This window comes from Rhinatrema bivittatum, chromosome 9 (genome assembly GCF_901001135.1).
Source record: "Rhinatrema bivittatum chromosome 9, aRhiBiv1.1, whole genome shotgun sequence".
Lineage (NCBI taxonomy): Eukaryota > Metazoa > Chordata > Amphibia > Gymnophiona > Rhinatrematidae > Rhinatrema > Rhinatrema bivittatum.
In genome coordinates, this window is record NC_042623.1 from 178721746 (window position 1) to 178744479 (window position 22734).

Genomic DNA, 22734 nt, shown 5'->3' on the forward strand with positions numbered 1-22734 from the left:
CGCATTCAGAGTCATAGAGGGGTTCCTCAGGCTCTATCATCTGAAGATAAGGAGGAACCAACAGCTGGAGTGACAGGACTAGAGGGAATCACTACACTCCATCAGCTTGTTAGGGAGGAACCCCGCATTCAGAGTCATAGAATTAGAGGGGTTCCTCAGGCTCTATCATCTGAAGATAAGGAGGAGCCAACAGCTGGAGTAATAGGACTAGAGGACTCCCATCAGTCAGAGTGACAGACCTAGAGATTCTCCCAAGACTCCATCAGCTAAAGATAAAGCAGTGCCCACAGTCAGAATCACAGTACTAGAAGGGCACCCCAGGATTAATCAGCTGAAGATAAGGAGGAGCAAACAGTGACAGGACTAGAGGGGATCCAGGGTGCTAATGTCCCCTACTGAAGTCTCTCTTCAGCTGTTCATGATGTAGCCATACTTTGGATATCTCTGCATGTCATCTCCTCCCTTTACTCATAAGTCAGAGCTCCATGAGACTTAGAAATCAGAGATCCCTAAAGATAGAAATCTGAACTCCTCTAGACTCAGGAATCAAAGACCCTAGAATTAGAAATCTGAGATCCCTGAGACTCAAATCAGAGATCTCTAGAGATAGAAATCTGAGATCCCTGAGACTCAGAAATCAAAGACCCTAGACTTAGAAATCTGAGATCCCTGAGACTCAGAAATCAAAGACCCGAAATCTGAGATCCCTGACTCAGAAATCGAAGACCCTAGACTTAGAAATCTGAGATCCCTGAGACTCAAATCAAAGATCCTTAGAGATAGAATTTTGAGATTCTTGAGACTCAGAAATCAGATATCCGCAGTTAAAAATCAGAATTCCTCTAGATTCAGAAATTAGAGATCCCTACAGTTGGAAATCTAAGTTCCTATAGACTCGGTAATCAGAGACTAGAATTAGAAAACTGAGTCCCTGAGACTCATAAATCAGAGATTCCTCGGTAGAAATAAGAGATCCCTGGAGTTAGAAATTCGAGACCCTGGAGTTAGAAATCTGAAATCTCTGACACTCAGACATCTGAGCTCCTCTAGACTCTGCTGAAGCTGTTTGTGTTTTCTTCATAATTTGGATGTTTCATGGTGCTACAGTCTCTTGTCCTGAGGTCTTTGGCTGTTGTGCTGTATTCATTCTTTGGGTGTCTCCTGTCCTGAGATTTGGAGGGGGGGGGGAGGTTGCTGTATTTACCCTTTGGGTTCTATCTCTTGTCCCGGGGTCTATCTTTGGCTGTTTGTTCCGAATTCACACTGTGGGTGTCTCTCTGGGTGCAGTCTTCTCCCTGAAGTCTCTCTGACACTCTGTACTGCTAGCAGAAGCTTCTAGTTACAATCAGCACAGTGGCATCGTTGCTCACTAAGGAACAGTGTTGTGTGTGGGCTGCCTCTTAGGATGTACAAGACTCTTCCGGAAGACTGACACACTTAAGAAAACCGAAAAGGAGTGAGAGAGGAGCAGAGAAGAGGCCCTGAGACCCCAGATCTTACCATGAAGGGAGGACCTGGCCAGGGCTGCGATTTCCTGTATGGTGAGTGCTCGCCGGGACTTTGGTAACATTTCAGTTGTGTCTTCAACATTTACCTATCGGAAAAAAAATAAGATGTATCAAAAATCGGCCCCAAAACGCCATAGACACAATATGTTAGTTTAATTAAAAAAAAAAATTAGAAACAGCTTTCTCCAGCAACCTATGTCCAGGCAAATTACATTATAAATATAACAATGCATATATTACAAAACAATAGCATAAATTACCTCAATAAGGCATTTAAAATTCATTATAAGAACATAAAAAATGCCACACTGGGTCAGACCAAAATAGTGACTAGTCCGGGCCGCAGGTACCTGGCAGATCCCCAATACTTATATCTCACTCCCATTGACAAATATAACCAACCTAACTCCATCCCAAGACAGCCCAGTCCCCAAACCCAGCCCATCATCAACCAAACAATAGACACAAAATCACTGAAAATTATTACAGCATAACAGACCCCTAAATCTGTGTTCCTGAACCCCTGTCCCCATTCTAGGTCACAGACTGTCCAGAACCAGGTCCTATAAGCTCCACCGTTCTCATCTCACATAGCGAGCTCCCAGCCGCACTATCCTAGCAAGAAAGTGTTTAATGAGAAAACTACTCAACCTTCAAATGGCTAAATAGCCCAGATTTTACATTTTGATGAAACTGTATATAATTTTCATTTTCTTTCAACTCCCAAGGGAGTAAATTCCAAAATCTGGGGGCCACTCCCGAAAAAAGCCCACACCGTAGCTTTTACTTGCTGAAGTGTTTTAACAGAAGGGACAGTAAGATTCACTGTTTGACTAGACGGCAGTAGCCTGGAGGGCTGAGAGAGTCTGGATCTCAATGTGACCCCACCAAAACGGGATACACAACACGTGAGAGGGCTGGGTAATTGAGTGAGCCAAGCACTGGGCTCTTGGGAGGATTCAAGAGAACTTGGGTCAAGCGGATGATGTGGCACGGACCCAGGCCCACAGGCAAGGAGGGTGTACAAAAGGCCATGAGGTGGATAGCGATCTAAATTTTAGGAGAATCCCCTCTATGACCCCCCAGCCACCTCTGACTGCTCTCTCCTCACTGCCCAAAACTCACAATATCCAGAAAGTAGGGACTCGTTCCATAGGTATATTCCAACAGACACAGCTTTTATTCTCTGGCGTCTACCATCAGCAGTCAGAGTTTATAAGATAGAAGTGAAAGTCACGTTTCCACAGCAAGGCTGCAATAGTTACACAGTACAGGAAAGGGGAAAGCACCAACTCCTCAATAGTTACTGTATATAGATCTTCTCCTTGCTTACAAAACCTTTCCCCACGTCTTCACTCCAGAAGCCTAAAGTGCATTCAGAGATGGTAAATTCTATAGATGTGAATCGGAACCAGAATCGAGTCGGATTTCAGTTCCGATTCACATCTCTAGTAAATTCCACTCACTTTATCCACTGTTTCTCCTTTGACTCAGTAGACCATGGTTCTCATCATCTTAGCATAAAATATGTCTCATTAGATACTTCAGTGGCTACTCACTGGACACAGTCATTCTCTCTCTATAACCCTCCAGACATTTCCTTTTAACTTTCACCCAAGCAATAGCAAAAGATTTCTCACCACCGACTGTGGGATCTCCATCTCAGGAAGAGTCCCCTGGTTATTTCCCCCAAGGAGATATCCCTACTACATCGGAGGGAAAACCCCTGCAGGGCCCTCTCAGAAGAACGCACTCCCCCACCAAATCCTAACCCGGCATTTTATATGGAAATGCTCTTTCCATCCTTCTTAAAGGAGAACCTAACCTAAACCTACCCCATAATGGTCTTTTAACCACTCTTCTCATAGTTTACTCCAAGCAAATACATTTTGTAATTTTACCAGAAGGGATGTCGTCCAGTGGCTGCTCAAAATATCAAACCCTCCACTCAGCAGTGACTGGCAGCTTCTGTTCCTCATTCTACAAGTTTAACTTATCATCCAAATGCAGGTCATGTAGGTCTTCCCTGCCCAAAATCCTCTCCATGAGCTAGATTTTAAAAGGGTTGCTCGCGCAAAAATTGCCATGTGAATTTTAAGAAGCCCAGGAAGGGCGTGCGTATGTGCCCAGAATAAGGAAACAGAAAAGGGACAGGACCAAGATTAATGCGCATAACCACAAATTTTGCAAAGGCAACACGTGTGTGCGTGTTACCTGAGAGAGACTCTGTATAGGGTCAGTCTGATACTCTATGTATAGGTACCACTCTAGAGGGGCAACTCTGAATCGGGGATGAGCCAGAGTCTCCGTATGCAGTGTAACAAATGAAGAAAAGAAACATCATCCATCCTTATAAAACAAATCAAGAAATATAAAATCAGTAGCAGTAAAGCCATGCTAACAAAAAGAACAGATTATTTCAAAACAGCGGATGAAGGGAATATCCAATAATTAAAAACTCATAAAAAATTTCTAGATACCAATAAAATATTTCAAAACAGCTGACACAAAGACCCAGTAATGAAAAATAAGGATAAAAAAATGATTTACTCTGCATACCTGGGAACATTTGATATCCAGGTGTCCTGAGATTGTTTTGAATTAGCAGGAGGAAGGGTGGTTTGCTTGGAACTTTCTCCTCTCTGTCACACACAAGCTCTCTCTCTCACTTATATAGGCTCTTAATCACACATTTACACACATGCTGTCTTTTCACACTTACACACATACAGGCTTTCAATCACGCACTTACATATATGCTGTCTCTTTATCTCAGATACATAGACTAATTCACACACTTACACACATGCTAAGAACATAAGAAATTGCCATGCTGGGTCAGACCAAGGGTCCATCAAGCCCTGCATCCTGTTTCCAATCCAGGCCATAAGAACCTAGCAAGTACCCAAAAACTAAGAACATCCCATGCTACTGATGCAATTAATAGCAGTGGCTATTCCCTAAGTAAACTTGATTAATAGCCATTAATGGAAACTTATCCAAACCTTTTTTGAACCCAGCTACACTAACTGCACTAACCACATCCTCTGTTCTCTCTATTTAACTCACTCACATACTCTCTCTCTTACTTATACACAAAGGTTCTTAATCATACATACACATGATCTCTCTCACTTACACATACAGGTTCTCAATCATACACTTTCATTCATGATATCTGTCACACACAAAGGATCTCAATCACACACACATACTCTCTTTCATACAAATAGGTTTTCAATCACACACTTACACATACAGGCTCTCAATCACTCACTTACATACATGCTGTCACACACACATACGATTTCAAACACACACTCACTCCCCCACCAAACTAGCGACAGTGACAGCCTCCTCCACTTCCAGTCCTCGCGGTCTCGAGAAAAGACTCCCATTTGCCGCGGGGGTGTTGTGGGAACTCAAGTAGCGGACCCATCTCTGGTGGTAATGTGTGCCCCTGGGCCATGATGCAGCTGCAGAGGAGCTCCAGCAAGCGCCAAGGCAGGTGAGAGGCATCCGAGTGTAGGCTGGTGATGATGGACCTTGACCACCGCCACACCTGTGCACAGTAGAGAGACCCAAACAATGCAATGTTTGGTCTCATGAGTGGTCCTCCGACTACTCCTAGCCCTTTCGGACCTGCTGCACGGAGCAACTGCAACAGAGCGAACGTGGTCGAAGGAAGAAAACATCAAGACGAAGACTGGATACGTGAGGGCTTCATGGGTACTTGATTGAAGATAGACGAAGACGAAGACTTGTATTGCTTGGAAAGTACTGGGCAGGTACTGTCACATCACGCGCCCTACTCAGTCGATGAGAGCTGGTTGCGGGCCATGCCAGCCAGAGTGCCCTACACAGCCAGTCAGGTCTGGTCACAGATCACGCTAGTGATTCCCCGCTCAGGTAATTGAAGAATGAGAGACGAGACTCAGGTTGGTTGGAGAAGGTGAGACGAGGCAGGGCTCAGATAGGTTGAAGAAGGTGGTCTGAGGCATGACTCATAATTAAAAGGACGACTCCGGAAGGCTGAAGAAAAGGTCTGAAAAGACTTTGAATTGGTAGAAAATAGGAGGACTCCGAAAGAGTCACAATGTCCACAATGCTGTCAAGGTGACCACGCTACTCACCTTACACAGCCAAGCCTGGCTGGTCGCGGACCACGCTGATGGTTCCCAATATAGACTGTTAGACGATTTGAACAAAGACTCCGATGAGACCTGCTCCGAGGGGCGCCTTCCACAGCCAATCAAAGGCCAGGCACAGACCCCACCGTCGGGACAAGTTTAAGGGTAGATTTCATTCGTGATAATGGAGGCAGATGCAATAGACTCCGAAGGTCTGGCAGGATATAGGAGAAGAAAGAAAGCTTGGAGATGGGACTCGGAGCCAGGATCACCGAGGCGGGACTCGGTGAAGGAACACTGAGACGGGACTCAGTGCAAGGAGGATTGAAAGCTTCAGGAGGTTGTGCTGCCAAGGACATGAAGATCAAATACATGAAGACTGGATCTGAAGAGACCTCTGAAGAAGAAGATTAAGTTATGTGAAGACATATGACGAAAATCAGGATGTGAAGACATCAGGAGATGAAGGTCATGTTACGTGAAGACATCGGGAGATGAAGGTCAGTTACGTGAAGACATCTGGAACACAGAAGCTTGACGAGATAGGAGACTAAAGAACGAAAACTATCTAGACTAAGACACAGGATCCCACATGGAACGAAACCCTTGAGAAGCTGGAAGATGAAAGTCCTAAGGAGGACTGGCTCCTTGCAAAGGCCAGGTTGAAGTGAAGACTGGAGCTTTTTATACTGAAGAGAAGGCGACTCCCTGATGACATCTTTGATGCACCATCTCCCTCGCTGTCCCTTTAAGAAGGAAGAAGAGGTGCGGCTTCGCCCCCAGGAGAGGGGGCAGGACCACGGACAGTGGCCCTGCTGCAATGCAGAACTGCAGGGCCGGGCCGCAAATCAGACCCCGATGTGGCAGTCAGCTTCCCTGCCATGAAGGATTGACCAGAGGTGGCTTCCAGCGCAGGAAAGGTCGGTGCTGAGGGCCTTCTTCACCCAAGGGACCGCAGGTAAGGTCGGCAGGCTCCTGGATGCAAGGAAGTGCCCCCAGCGGCTCCTGTCACTCGGGAAGCCTGTCGGCGGCCTCCATGCCGACAGGCCTCCATGCCGCATTAAAAATATAAACACAGCCCCCAGCCACGAGGAGAAGGTGCCAGCAGCCTCCAGGCTGCTTAGAGTGAAGAAGTGCGGCACCTGCCACTTGTAAAGCATGTCGGCGGCTTCCTGGCCGCATTGTTGGCAACAGCGTGGCTCTGGCCATGAGGGAAGGCGTCGGCAGCCTCCGGGCCACAAGAAGGGCGCAACGCGGCTCCGACCGCGCGAGAAGCATGGCGGCAGACCCAGCCACAATGGCAAAACATCGGCAGCCTCCGGGCCACAAGAAGAGCGCAACGCGGCTCCGACCGCGCGAGACGCATGGCGGCAGACCCAGCCGCGATGGCAAAACATTGGCAGCCTCCGGGCTGCAGAAGACGGCCGAAAAGGGTGAAGAGACTGCCCATGGGGCAGAATCGTAACAGGGGCTGACGTTGCTCCTCTTTTGCTCCGCACTACGCTGCTCTTCTTCAGGCCAAGCCTTTCTTCTTCAGGCAATGTTGCACACACTGGCATGACCTCTTCTTCCTGCATGCGCGACCGCTGCATACCACTTCCTCTTCCAGGCCGGGGGGGGGGTGGGCGGGAAGAAGACCATGCTGGTGCCGCTGACTCAGCTCTCCTGCCACGTTCTGCCCGAGCTATCAGCATTTTAAGCCCAGGCAGAGGATGAGTTCCTATTTTTCTGGGGCAGGGGGAACAGCTGGGTCAGTGGGGGACCAGGAAGTGTGGCAACACACCTGCATGTGCTTGGCGACACTCTGGTGTGTCGCGATACACTGGTTGAGACCCGCAGCCCTAGAGGAAAGGCAAAATAGAGGAGATATGATAGAGACATTAAAGTATCTCAAAGGTTTCTATCCACAACAGGAGAGCCTTTTTCAATGGAAAGAAGGCTCTAGGATGCGGGAGTCATTAGATGAAGTTGAGAGGGGGGATAGAATCTGGAGTAAACTTAGGAAATATTTCTTTACAGACAGGGTAGTGGATGTATGGACAGCCACTCAGTATAGGTGATAGAGACAAAAATAATATCTGAATTCATGGGATAAATACGAGAAATCTCTAAGGAAGTGATGAGAATTTTTAATTGGACAGATAAGAAGACTGGATTGGCCATATGGTCTTTTTCTGCCATCATGTTTTAATGAATAGCCAAGCCATAAATAGTTTTCTGAAGGTAAGGTAAGATAACTCAAGGAGTAGGAGTAGTGGAATCTTGTTCCATAGATTTGGGGCAAAGCAGCAGAATGCATGGAGTCTTCTACCCAAATTCTGAATCCCTGCTCTCCCACTCTAGTTTCCCCCTACCCTATCCCGTTCTTGAAGTTTCTTAAGTCTCTGGTCTCGATTAAGTCTCCATTCTTCCCCTGCTCTACCTTCCCATCTCTCTCTGAGTTCCATTCTTTCCCATCTCTGTTGCTGGCATGGACCCTTAGGAAGAGGCGGAGTTGGCACAACCTGCAGGGAGGAGCTTCATAGGTCCCCACCATTGGCAGGCAGAGCTGACTGAAGCAGAAGCCCAACTGGAGCTTCACCAATACCAGTGAACGTTCCCCTTAGGTTGAGCTCTCAGGTGCTGGTGCTGGCTGGACTTAAGTGCAGGCCTCTATGAAAGCGAAGATTCATTGCATAGAAGACATTGCAGGCCAGCATGAAGGAATATAGCAGAGTCAGGACAAGCAGGGATCAGAGCAAGCGGCAGACAAAGCAGGGTCAGGAACAGGCTGTGGATAAAGGTTTGCAAAGTTAACTTGGTGTAGTGGCTCAGGCAGTGGCCGGGGCAGACAAAGTTCAGTTGATAATGGGAAGTGGTCAGTGGTAGGCAGAGGTCAAGCAGCATCAGGGTCCAATCCGAGGTCAAGCCAGAAGTCTAATCCAAAGTCATAACCAGAATTCCGATCTGAGGTCAAAGCAAGAAGTTCAAATCCAATAAAATAAGGAACGACAAGAAGAAAGGACAAGGGGCCTCAGAAACAAGGCAAGCCACTGAAGACAGATTAAGGGGAAAATGACCACGAAGACAAAAACTCAGAAGATGAACTAGACTGCCAGGAAATCAGAAACAGGTCACGGGAACTCAGGAACCATTCACAGCGGAATCAGGAACCAGGAGCGCAGAGGCAAAGCACTACTCCAATGGAATCGAACTATTGCTGAGGCACTGGAGAGGTGTCCAAGGCAGGTTTAAACGGTGCAGGTATCTTCACATCATCGGCGGGTGCCTCTCTGGATTTCCCGTCGCTGGCCCTTTAAGTTCAGTGCAGGTACTGCACAAGTGCACTAGGGGAGACGGGTCAGAGTCGACAGCGTCCTGCTACAAATGGAGGAGTATGCAGTCGTGCTTTTGGCAGGCCTGCCAAGCCGAGGAGGGAAGCTGGAGTTGGGCCACCCCTGGGGAAGCCCTGCGGCAGAGGTAAGAGCGGCGACTCATGGGCTGATCTGGTGTACCCTCTGGAAGGAAGACCCAGGATAGAATATCCGCTCAAATGTTCTTTATGGCTGGTTAATATCTTAGCTCGAAGTCAAAACGTGCATAAAACAGAGACCAGCAGGCCTGACGAGCATTCAACCATTGTGCATGATGGAGATATTCCAGATTTTTATGATCGGTGTAAATGGTAATGCAATGTTGAGCTCCTTCGAGCAAGTGCCGCCACTCCTCGAGTGTGAGTTTAATTGCCAGAAGTTCTCTGTCTTGTTTCCACAGTAGAGAATTTTTGTGAAAAGAAGGAGCATGGATGGAGAACACCCTTATCCGAAAGCTGATCAGGACTGCCCCCACCTCCAGGGAGGACGTGTCCACTTCGACTATAAAGAGGCAAGTGGGATCAGGATGATGGAGACAGGGTTTTTGTAGAAAGGCATCCTTCAGTTCTTGGAAGGTGGCAATGGCGGCTGGTGGCCAGACCCCAGTATTAGTCCCCTTATGGGTGAGAGGCATGGGAATGAAATGTTGGTATTAGTTGGCAAAGCCTAGAAATATTTGTAGGGCGTGGAGACAAGTTGGTTGTGGCCAATCTTGGATACTTTTGACCTTATCTGGATCCATGTGGAAGCCCTTGCTAGATACGATGTATCATAGAAAAGGAAGACTTTCCTTTCAAAAAGGCCCTTCTCTAATTTTGCGTAGAGTTTGTTGTCTCACAGTCTCTGGAGTATTACACATTCGCCCTGGCGAGGAGTTCCTTAGAAAAGATGAGAATATCGTCAAGATAAATGATGAGACAGATGTAGAGAAGGGCTATAACTTAAGGAAGGACAGAGAGGACAGAAAAGGGGGAGGAGTAGCTCTTTAAGTCAAAAACAATATCCAAGCAACTGAACCGCAAGGAATTTGGGGTAGAGAAGAAGTATTATGGGCTGTCCTAAAAAAAAAGAGTGTGCATCCATTTTTACTGGAGTGGTTTATAGGCCTCTATCTCAAATGGAAGATCTAGACAGAGATCTGGTCGAAGACATCAAAAAGGTGGGAAAGAAGGGAGAAGTGTTGATTGTTGGAGATTTTAATCTGCCGGATATAGACAAGAGAATCCCTTCTGTGGAATCTACCAGAAGCATCCACCTCCCTCTCTGTGAAGAAATACTTCCTGTCATTGGGTTCTGAGTCTTCCTCCCTGGAGTTTCAAATCGTGACCACTAGTTCTACTGATTTTTTTCCAACGTAAAAGGTTTGTTGTTGACCATGGATCATTAAAACCTTTCAAGTATCTGAAAGTGGAAGGCAGAGTGGGGGCCTGACAGAGCACAGTGAAAGGGGTCTGGCTAGGGGAATAGGGAGACAGGTGGGGCACATACAGTGAATTTCTAGGGAAATTCTGTTCAAAATATTTAAAGCTCTGCATCTTTGAGTAATTACTTTTCTGTATTACATTTTAAATTAATTATTCAAAGACTGTGATGTATGTTGTGTTATTCTGACCATTATAAAGTTTGCCGACTTTTGGAGAATTTTACATTTTTGTGCACAGATTTCCCCCAGGATAAAAATTTGCAGTGCTGCCTTTTCATGGGTAGGGCTGATGCTGCGTGAGCTCGGAGTGTTTGGGCTGTTTTGGTAGGGCAGGCTTGCTAGATAGGAGCTACGGTAAGTGTTTTGGTTTCTTTAAGCCGGTTTTATCTTCCTTCACGGGGTATGTGGTAGCGGAGGGAATGTGTGCTGCTATTACGGAGGAGCCACCAGAACTGGAATATTATTTTTTTCTGTGGTGAGTAGTAGAAAGGGCAGATGACTCTCCCTTGTGACTCTCTCTTCCTCCCTCTAGCTTTAGCAAACGTCTCCAAGGGAAAAAAGCTTCCATCATTGTTTGCTGAGAGCACACATGAATGAGCAGGCTAATGTTTCTGTGCAGCTGGTGCAGACTCCTGAAATCTCTGTTCACAGCAGCAGGCCAGAGCCTTGCCCTCTTCTGCCTGAGCTTTATGACTGAACTGAGGTTTTTTTCAGATGCCAATGACTTCATCTGATATAATAACTCAGCTAGGAATAGAGGGGTGGCATGGGATAACGCGCCGTGGCTCTCGTTAGCCCTAATTCATTAAAGCACAATAGTGCAGTCAACAAGCATCAGACCTTAGTAGAGAGAGACACAGAAAATCAAGAGAACCAGATTTCCCTGTCTCCTGACCGCTCTTCTGACCTGTCCCAAACTGGCTTGGTCTACATGCGTTATTCGGAGAGATGTAAACAGATGACAGGGCTAATGGGCTCACAGCCCTTTTTTGGAGCCTTCCTCAGGATAGGGCTTCTTTGTCCTTACTGTACAGTAATGTTTGTCCATCTAGGAAACGGAAGACACTCATTTAGGGGTAAATATCCAAACACTGCTTAGTCTGATTTGTTGGACTTGTCAAGCTAAGTGGCTGCTGCTGAATATCTGGCAATACCACTGAGCCGTGTAAGAGACTTATGTGGCTATAAACAGTCAGCCTTTTAGAGAGTGGGCAGGCAGAGGACGGAGCTACCCATCCAACTAATCCTGGGATTCATCATTCCGCTATAGTAATTATAATTGGAGAGGAACGATGAGTCGCGAAAATAAAAAGGGGAGCGACAGTGTGTAGCCAGCCACATTGTGGTGCTGCGTTTTCTCTCGCCGCACACTATCGCCCCCATAGTGCCCCTGCAAAAGGGGTAAGTTAAAGATTATCACCCGCAGGGCAAGCGGCCCCAAACACCACCCTAACCCCTCCCTTTTCCCTCACTTAAATTTTATCAGCGCGATGCAGTAGTTATCACGTTTAGATAAATGACCCTGAAACTTAGCTGGATAAATAGCTACATTGTGCCTTATCTGTTTAAGTTAACCAGATAAATGAGACGTGGTCCTTAGCAGATCTGACGTTAGCCGGATAAACTTATGCAGGTAACTTTCATACTTATCGTTGTGCTGCTGAATATCCCGTGTAAGTTAACTGGATAAGTCTCCTCTGGCTAACTTACAGCGCCACATATATTTTAATATTGGCCACTCAGTACAGTTCTTTTTTTTTTTTTTTTTAACAGAATTGCTGTTTTTCTTCAAGACAGTACCATCTAGACATAATGAAAGGACATTCTTAAAGCAATCCAGCCATGTTAAATTGGTGAATGCCCCTCCCTATCTGAAGCTTGCCCTCCCTCTGGTTGGGTTTTCCATGGTTCACATCCTTCATTAGAGGGACTGAGGAAGCACTCCTGAGTGAAGTGGCACAGCGCATGCCAGGCACATGGGGAGGCCGTTTAGTGGACAAGTTATCCGGCTAATGTGAAAGTTACTTTTTCTTATCTGTTTGCTTCAGTAAAACCTCATCGATTGCAGTTCCTTCACTGTGTAAAATTGATTATTGTTACCGAGTCCCTAATCACTGCACGCACTGAGGTAGTTTTACGCGTGCCATCCGCGGTAGACCCACGGCACGGCCCCCTCACCTTTCTACAGTGACTCCAGCCTCTGGTTCCTCCTCGCTGGCGGCGGTGGGCCGTCAGCTTCGTCCTCGGGCCTCCCCCGGTGCCTCCGGCTCTGCCACAGTCCCCGGCGTTCCCGGCCCTGCTTCCACTTCTCGTCGGGCCTCTCCGCGTGGCCCTCTCCGTGCTACTCTCGCCGCGCCCCTCCCTAGGCACGCGCGCACCATTGATTCTTAAGAAGGGACCGCGGCGGGAACTTGGCCGCGGCTTCGGATGATGACGTCAACCTAACCATAGTATTTAAGCTCAGGCTCCACTCCCTATCATTGCCTTTGCAACAGGTCTCCTTGCTGGTCGAGTACTCGTTGCTTTCTAGAGATTCGTCTCATCCCTGCGTTCCTGTCTCTTCGTTCCTACCCTGCTTATGCTTCGGATTGACTACACGGACTGACTTTGCTTTGCCTGACCTCGCCATTGATTATCTCCAGACCCAGACCTCTGCTTCACCTGACTACGCTACTGCCTATCTCCAGACCCAGACCTCTGCTTCACCTGACTACACTACTGCTTGTCTTCAGACCCAGACCTCTGCTTCACCTGACTACTCTACTGCCTATCTCCACTAAGAGTATATAAACCTACCAGAGAACTTAGATCTGCGGCAAAAAACTTATTAGAAATTCCATCAATTAAAAAGGCTGCTTTAAGTATTACCAGGCAAAGAGCCTTTTCAGTGGCCGGCCCCATTCTGTGGAATTCATTGCCTGACCCCCTAAGACAAATTTCCAGCAGAAATTAATTCAAGAAAGCGTTAAAAACCTATTTATTTATGGAAGCATTCGGGAAGATCGATCACACTCAGTAGTCACTAGCCCAGCTTCATATATGGGTACTTAAACTTCAATTAATATCAGGAGATTACCATCTTGATAGTTATGTTTGTGTATATCTCTTCTTTTCTTTCTATACTTTTATTTAAAATAACAGTTAATTATTTTAATGTTCTTCTTTTGTTATAATTTTTAAAATATTTTATTTATATTGATCATGAAGTAGATTGTATTTTTATTCTAACTTTGTTTTATTATTTTTATCTTATTTGAATTTTTATGTTACTACCATTGTAAACCGCTTTGGTCAATCTTGTACTGGTAAAACGGTATATAAATATTTTAAATAAATAAATAAATCTCCAGGCCCAGACCTTTGCTTCGTCCAACTACGCATTGCCTATCTCCAGACCCAGAACTTCACCTTGGCCTACTTTTGCTCGAGTGCCCCCTGTCTGCCTTTGTTTCATTGGTGCCCGAGTTTCCAGAACCTTACCCAGTCCAGAGTAGGACTACTCCATCCTTCGCCTGCTGTCTCTGGGCTGAACCATCTTGTCTTGCTATTCTATCTCGAGGCCCACCTAAGTCCTGCTGGCCCCGGCACCCAAAGGCTCAACCCACAGGGAACAAGGGCTGTTATAGGTGAAGCTCCAACGGCCTCTGCCTATCAGCCCACTCTACCTGCCAATGGTGGGTCCTTACCTACGAGTTGTGTCAACCCCACCTCGGCCCAAGAGTCCATCTCCGGCGCAACAGGTAGCAAAGCACACAGGAGATAGATTAGATTTGTTTTCCTGTTCCAAGTGCAGAAAATTGCAGCCAAATTTCATCTTGAACTCTGGGAAAAAGTGAGGTTATGCTTTGCCCCTCCTCTCTGCACTTGCAGAACCTGCATTGAGATGTGAGAGAGGGTTGCACATGCACTGGTATGCATACTAAAAGCAGCTGCAGAGCGCACGGACACACGCTGTGTTTTCAAACAGTTATTTGGTTATCCTATAGTTATCTGGCTAATTATAAGATAGCCAAGTAAATTCAGTAGTGTGGTTGTACTGCTGAATATCACAGCCAAGTTAGCTGGATATTGGCTGAATAGTGACCTCAGAGTAAATGATGGCAGATAAACACCAAAAAGACCCATCTAGTCTGTCCAGCAGCAATTTCATGCACACTTGGCTTAGCCAGATAAGTAGTGGTTTCTTTCACACTTATCCAGCTCTCTTACTTAGCTAGATAAGTCTGAAAAGTGTTACTTATCCAAATATTAGCTGGGTAAATGTTGCATCAGATATGCCAGGGAGGAAACGTTTCTAGATGAAATAAAAGATTGCTTCATGGAGCAGCTGGTCCAGGACTTGATGAGAGGGGGTGCTATTTTAGACCTAATCCTAAGTGGAACATAAGATTTGGTGGACGATGTCATGGTAAAGTGGCAATAGTGATCCTTAAATGATCATCTCTTATTAGTACTGGGTTGCCTAATTTGTTAGCTTCACTAATTTCTGTTAGCATTTCATCTTCCATCTGTTCATTTTGGCCAAGTGAACAGTAGTGTACCCCCACTGCTATACTCTTCCCCATCACACATGGAATTTCCACCCATAAAGATTATACTGTGCATTTAGTCTTCTGCAGGATCTTTATATCCTGTTTGGATTTTATGCCATCCCGAACATAAAGTGCTACCCCTCCACCAATCTGATCTATCAATTCGATATAATTTGTATCTTAGTATCAGTGTCCCATTGATTATCCTCCTTCCACCAGGTCTCTGAGATACTAATTATGTCAATTTCATCTTTCACTGCTATACATTCTAACTCTCCCATCTTCTTAGACTTGTGGCATTGGAATTCAGACATTTCAAGAAACATTTTTTATTTGCATATACAACTTTCCTAGCAATTGACAAGATTAATTTGGAATCTTAACTTAATCTGTTCTTTACTTATAGGCACATGTGCTACTTTTGCATTTATTGGAACCTCTTTGTTGGGTTGCCATTTTTCATTAGTATCCTTCAAAGATACCTCCCTCCGAACCATGTGCTGCTGAGCGACTGTCAGCTTTCCCCCTTGTTCTAGTTTAAAAGCTGCTCTGTCTCCTTTTTAAAGGTTAGCGCCAGCAGTCTGGTTCCACCATGGTTAAGGGAGAGCCCGTCCCTTTGGAAAAGACTCCCCCTTCCCCAAAAGGTTCCCCAGGTCCTTACAAAAATGAATTCTTCTTCCTTGCACCATCGTCTCATCCACGCATTGAGACTCCGAAGCTCTGCCTGCCTCTGTGTTTCCACATGTGGAACAAGGAACTTTCAGAGAATGCTAACGGGAGGCCCTGGATTTCAAATTTCTACCTTTGGCTTCCAGTATCTCCCTCCTACACCTTCCTATGTCTTTGGTGCCCACATGTACCATGACAGCCAGCTCCTCCCCAGCACTGTCTAAAATCCTATCTAGTTCCTGCTACACCAAGATGCAGCTCTCCATCCAGGTGGCCTTGCTCCTCCAAGGCAGCACAGGGGCTACCAGAATGGAGTTATGACTTGGCTATTAAATCCCTGAAGGTCTCCTCTCTATACCTGTCTGTCTCAGCAACTCTCGATCTACCACTCTAGATTCCAGAGATCGGACTTGTTCTCTATGAGCCAGGTTTTTTTGCATCGAGCACATGCATATAACCTTTCACCAAGTGGTAGATAATCATACATGTGGCACTGGAAGGCCCCTATCTTGCTGCTGGATTGCTGTCAGCATCTTAATATTGTTGAGTTCTTAGTTAATTTATGCTGCTAAAGGAGTAGAAATACATTAAAGTTCTTTAAATTTATGTGGTGAATTTAATATTAATTTAGCAATGATCTGCAAGGAGACAATAATTAATCTATTGATAAATGCTCGGTCACGCCCTTGTTTTAGATAAAACCTCGATTGACTTATGGTGTGAAAATGTCTCTTATCCTCTTGTATAGGATAAGAGTCTACAAATCAAAGAATGTGCTTAGGGATGGGTGGGAGGCAGGGACAGAGACACACTTAAAATTATATTCCTATCCTTTCTTTTAGTCAGGCACACACACTTAGAGGAGGAGAGAGGCAGTGATATGGTCACTTTAATGGAAGAGGGAGTAGTATTACAGTCACATTACAGGAGGGAGAGGGGCAGGGTTACAGTCACTTTAGAGGAGAGAAGGGGAGTGGAGGGGCAGTGTTATGGTCTCTAGGGGAAGGGTTACGCATGCCGCCCGCGGCAGACCCACGGCGCGGCCCCCTCACCTTCTCACACAGACTCCAGCTCCTGGTTCCTCCTCGCTAGCGGTGGTGCACCGCCGGCTCCGACCTCGGGCCGCCCCCGGTGCCCCGGCTCTGCCTTGGTCCCTAGTACTGCAGCTCAAGATGCCATTGCTTGTCAGGCCTCTCTGCGTGGTCCACGGAGAGACGCCACTACCCGCGCTGAGCCCCTCCCTAGGCGCGCACGCATCTCTGATCCTTATGAAGGGCCCACGGCGGGAACCTGGCCGCGGCCCCGGATGATGACGTCAAACTCTTCAGTGTATTTAAGTTCAGGCCTCGCTCCATAGCGTTGCCTTTGCAACAGGTCTCCTCGCTATCCGAGTACTCGTTGCTACTAGAGAATCCTCTCTAATCTTCGTTCCTGACGACCTGTGTTGTTCCCGATTCCTGTCTTCTTCGTTCCTTCCCTGTCTATGTGTTGGACTGACTCTACGGATATCGACTTTGCTCTGTTTTGACTACGTTACAGCCTATCTCCAGACCCAGACCTCCGCTACACCTGACTACCGCTATTGACTTCTCCGTAATCAAACCATTGCCTGGATTGACTATCACTATTGACTTCTCCGTGATCAGACCATTGCCTGGATTGACTAACGTTATTGATTTCCTCAGAGATCTGAACTCAGCATTGCTTACCATGACCTCTGCTTTGCCGCTGGCCCTGATCCTAGCCTGTCATTGACGCCTCCTCTGCCTACTCCCTGGACGTGGACTTATTAGGCTCCGGTCTATCTTTGCTCGAGTGCCTCCAGCTAATCTCTATTCCATTGGCGCCCAAGTTCCAGAACCGAACCCAGTCCAGGATAGGACTACGCCACCTATCGTCTGCTGTCTCTGGGCTTAACCAACCTCGAAGCCACCTAAGTCCTGCCGGCCCCAGCACCCAAAGGCTCAACCCGTGGGGAACGAGGGCTGGTATAGGTGAAGCTCCAGCGGCCTCTACCTTCAGCCCACTCCACCTACAGATGGTGGGGACCCGTAGGGCCTCACCTATGGGTTGCGTCAACCCCACCTCAGCCCAAGGGTCCACCTCTGATGCAACAGGAAGTATTGTAGGTGGGTATGTAAGGAAGTGTAAAATTCCACAGAATTTTACTGTGGGACGACAGGTGTCTAGTTGGGTGTAACACTCTATAGGGCTATATTATGGGTGGATGAGCTGTATGGCTGGAATTTAACTGACTGCTTCAATTTAATAGTCATAAGAACATAAGAACATGCCATACTGGGTCAGACCAAGGGTCTACCAAACCCAGCATCCTGTTTCCAACAGTGGCCAATCCAGGCCTTAAGAACCTGGCAAGTACCCAAAAACTAAGTCTATCCCATGCCACTGTTACTAGTAATAGCAGTGGCTATTTTCTAAGTCAACTTAATTAATAGCAGGTAATGGACTTCTCCTCCAAGAACTTATCCAATCCTTTTTTAAACACAGCTATACTAACTGCACAAACCACATCCTCTGGCAACAAATTCCAGAGTTTAATTGTGCGTTGAGTGAAAAAGAACTTTCTCAGATTAGTTTTAAATGTGCCACATGCTAACTTCATGGAGTGCCCCCTAGTCATTCTATTATCCGAAAGAGTAAATAACCGATTCACATCTACCCGTTCTAGACCTCTCATGATCTTAAAGACCTCTATCATATCCCCCCTCAGCCATCTCTTCTCCAAGCTGAAAAGTCCTAACCTCTTTAGTCTTTCCTCATAGGGGAGCTGTTCCTTCCCCTTTATCATTTTGGTTGCCCTTCTCTGTACCTTCTCCATCACAATTATATCTTTTTTTGAGATGCGGTGACCAGAATTGTACACAGTATTCAAGGTGGGGTCTCACCATGGAGCGATACAGAGCTGTAATGTTTGGGAGTAGGTGACCGGCTCATAGGGCGATTATTAGGGGTGGGTGAACGTAACACTGCATAGTGCTGTATGGTTGAGGGCTACTGACTGGTTGGGTGTAGTACTGCATAGAGTTGTATTATGAAGAAGTGAGGTAGGGAGTTGGTTAGGTATAACATTCCATAGTGCTATAAATGGGGGTGAGACTAAAACCATATAGTGCTGAATTGTGGAGGGTAACTGTAATACATTAGTGTCCTCCATCTTCCTTCCTCGCTATCTTTCTTTTTTAATTCCAGGTCATTCAGAAGCAGGGCTGGGACCTGGCACCATGGGCTGCTATTCACAATTATCTAGGGATTCCTCCTCCACTTTAACAGGCCCTCCCACTGCTCCCAGCCCTGGGGCTCCTTCTGGAACCCTGTATCATGGGCTTTATCTCCAGTCCCAGGGGACCCCCTTATCAATGACCATGACTCCCTTCCCAGCCACCCCAGCCCAGGCTCTTCTTTACACTTCCTTTTACCCTGCCTCTGTATGACTCACCCACCACCTTTATCTCCCAAGCATCGGGAACAGCAGCCCGGTGCCCACTCCTCCTCCTCTGTCTTGGATAAGTGTGGCTAAGCATTTTGCATTTTACTTTGCCAACATGTGTAAAATTTCCATGCCAAGAAAGTGATGTGACTCTAAATTTAGGGAGGACGAGGAGGCTTGATGCAGAGAACCAGAAAGCAGCTCATAGAGTGACTTCACGCTCATTGCTCTGCAAGGGGTGCCATGCTCCATCGCAAAGCATTCTGGGATTGCTTGTTCGCCGGAGAACTCAAGTAACTTGTGTTTTTCTGAAGTAGAGAGATTGTGTGTATACTGCTGCAAGGTTTGCACAAACTTTGCAAAAGATAGGAGAGAGCCGTGACTGCATGGAGTTCTCCCTTCAGGACTAGGCAGTCAGCTATCAGAGTTATCATTCTGTGGAAATAAATGTACAGGCCCAAGTGCTCACTTTCCACCATTCAACTCAAATGTAGAGACTCAGCTAAAGTAGACAGATGATGAACTCTTGGCATTGGCTAAGCAGAGGCAGTGCTGAGAGCAGGATGGTCCCTTCATGGCCTACTGGCCGAGAGTGAGAAGCTGTACAATTTTGGGGACAGGTTAACGCCCTGCCACACAACCCCACTGGGGAGATAACCATTGCCAAACCAGGAGAACTTTAAAAAGTCACAACATAAAGCTTTTGTATATCAGTGAGAGCTCAAAGGTGAAGTACATATCACACACACGGAGTATTCTGCGTGCACACACTAACACACGGAGTACACTGCGTGCACACACACAACAGAAATGTTAAAGTGTTGCTCGAGCTACGAAGCCGTATACGTGAGTATGTGGGCCAGACATGAGCGGTGTGTGTTTTAAAAGCCGGTAGTTACCCACATATATACGCGTGCACGAGTAAGAGAAGAGGAGAAGAATAAGGCCGGAGTTGGGGGCGGGGAATGGGTGCTGTTATGCGCATTACTCCATATTTTAAACGAGGCCACAGCGCACAGTGGATTGTTAGCCGCGTAACTTTACTGCCTGTCCTGATGAGCAGCAAGTCTGCAGGTCTCGTGTTTACATGACAGGATGCGGATTCCGGGTCAACTAGGGAGCGTGCAGTATGAAGAACCAGAGGGGTCTGGATGACCTCAAGATTGACTGGGCAAACGGACTAATTGGAAAAAGTAAGAATGTCCCTCACGTGATCGTGCTTTAAAATCCGCTCACATATTCGCATTAAAGCCAGCAAAATAGGTTTGCTCGAGTAACCTCTTAAAATTAGGAGCAAACCACGCAATAGGTGAAATTTAAATCATACGTGCGGAAGTGTGCGCATGATTTAAAATTCAAGTGCATCTCCGCTTGCACACCCATACGTACGTGTATGAGCACACACGCGCTCATTTTAAAATTAGCCTGACAGAGTATTCTGCACACCCGCACACACACAGAGTATTCTGCACAAATACAAACTCACACACACACATAGTATCGTATATACACACACACACACAGAGTATTCTGCACAAATACAAACTCACACACATAGTATCGTATATACACACACACACACACACAGAGTATTCTGCACAAATACAAATGCGCACAAACACACATAGTATCGTATATACACATGCACACACACACACAAACACAGAGTATTCTGCACAAATAGAAGCGAGCACACACACACACACACACACAGAGTATTCTGCACAAATACAAGCGTGCACACACACACACACACACACACAGACAGTATTCTGCACAAATACAAGCGCGCACATGAACATAGTATCGTACATACACACTTGCCAGATTCTTATGGCCTGGATTGGCCACTGTTGGAAACAGGATGCTGGGCTTGATGGACCCTTGGTCTGACCCAGTATGGCATTTTCTTATGTAAATACAAGTGTGCACACACACACACAGTATCGTATATACACACACACACAGTATTCTGCACAAATACAAGCGCGCGCACACACATAGTATCGTATATACACACACAAACAATATTCTGCACAAATACAAGCTCGCGCACACACATAGTAACGTATATACACACACAAACAATATTCTGCACAAATACAAGCTCGCGCACACACATAGTATCGTATATACACACACAATATTCTGCTCAAATACAAGCGCGAACACAACATAGTATTGTATACACACACACACACACACACAGTATTGTATATACACACACACAGTATTCTGCACAAATACAAGCGCGCGCACACACAGTATCATATATACACACACAAACAATATTCTGCACAAATACAAGCTCGCGCACACACATAGTATCGTATATACACACACACAATATTCTGCACAAATACAAGCGCGAACACAACATAGTATTGTATACACACACACACACACAGTATTGTATATACACACACTCACACACATATTATTGTATATACACACACTCACACAGTATTCTGCACAAATACAAGCACGCACACACACACACACACACAGTATCGTATATACACACACACACACAATATTCTGCACAAATACAAGTGTGCACACATACACACAGTATCGTATACACACACACACACATTATTCTGCACAAACACATACACACAAAGTATTCTATGCACACACACATGGAGCATGCTGTACACATACAGACTTCTTCCACTTTTCCAGATATTCACCAGTAGGACGTAAGATACTTGCAAGCACAGGCAGGAATCTCTGCAGCAAACAGAGAAACTGTGCACAAACGCTACAAAAGAGAAACAGGGGAAAGTATGTAAAAGCTGAGGCTTCCTGCCCACCCCCAGGGTGGCACCCCAAGGTCAGAGAGAAACCAAGCACCTCTATGGAGTCCTGACTGTCCAGCGAGGTCTGCCTGACAGGTCTCCTCACCAGACACGTCCTGGTCTGCCCCAAAGAATACAGTGCTGGGCTGGATCGCACGTCTGTCCACTCCACCTGCAAGGTCGTATCCACAGCCACTGTAAGAAAGCAGATGAGAGTCAGAAACTTGGGGCAGTCCCTGCCGGTTGCCAAAACAGATCCCAGCTCATACAACACCACCACACACTGAACATGGCTTTTTCTCATCCATGCGTATAAATCAGAGCAGCTACTTCCAGGCTAAAGGAGCAGGGCCCTGGACATGTGACGCCAAGGAATCAAAGGCTCCTGAACGCCAGAGAAACATGATAGCAGAAAAGATGATAGAGGATATCTCATCTGCCCATCCACACCAACTGCTCAGCGCTATGAGCCCTACCACTCCCTACAGATCCCCATGCTTGAATTCATATTCTGGGAGGTTACGCCATCCATCTACCATGCTCTTTGTAAAGGAATATCTCCTTAGAATACTCCTACTCTTTCACCCTCCTGCTATGTCTCCTTATTCCACAGCCTCCTTTCTATTGAACGAGACCTGCCTCCTGTGCCCCTTGCAGGTATTTAAATGTCTCTATCATATCTCCCCTAGCTCACCTTTCTGCTAGGGTATGCAGGTTTACATCTTTAAGTCTATGTTTTAGAATGAAGACCACTGACCATGTTAGTAGCCTCCCTCTGGACAGACTCCATCCTGTTTATATCCTTTCGAAGGTGCGCTCTCCAGAATCTTACAAAGTATTTCAAGTGAGGCCTCACCAGGGACCTATACA

General features: G+C 46.3%; 1 protein-coding gene across 1 annotated transcript in view; it reads right to left on the bottom strand.

Moving 5' to 3' along the window:
• The window catches only part of FAM131A (family with sequence similarity 131 member A), a 61034-nt gene extending 39009 nt beyond the window's left edge, over window positions 1-22025 (bottom strand). The window contains exons 1-2 of the mRNA XM_029616325.1: window positions 21920-22025; window positions 1501-1594 (exon numbers count right to left, since the gene is read on the bottom strand). Coding sequence (XP_029472185.1) covers window positions 1501-1570 — 70 coding nt within the window. The 5' untranslated portion in view covers window positions 1571-1594; window positions 21920-22025. The remainder of the gene's footprint in view (window positions 1-1500; window positions 1595-21919) is intronic.
• Between the last annotated feature and the right edge of the window lie 709 nt (window positions 22026-22734).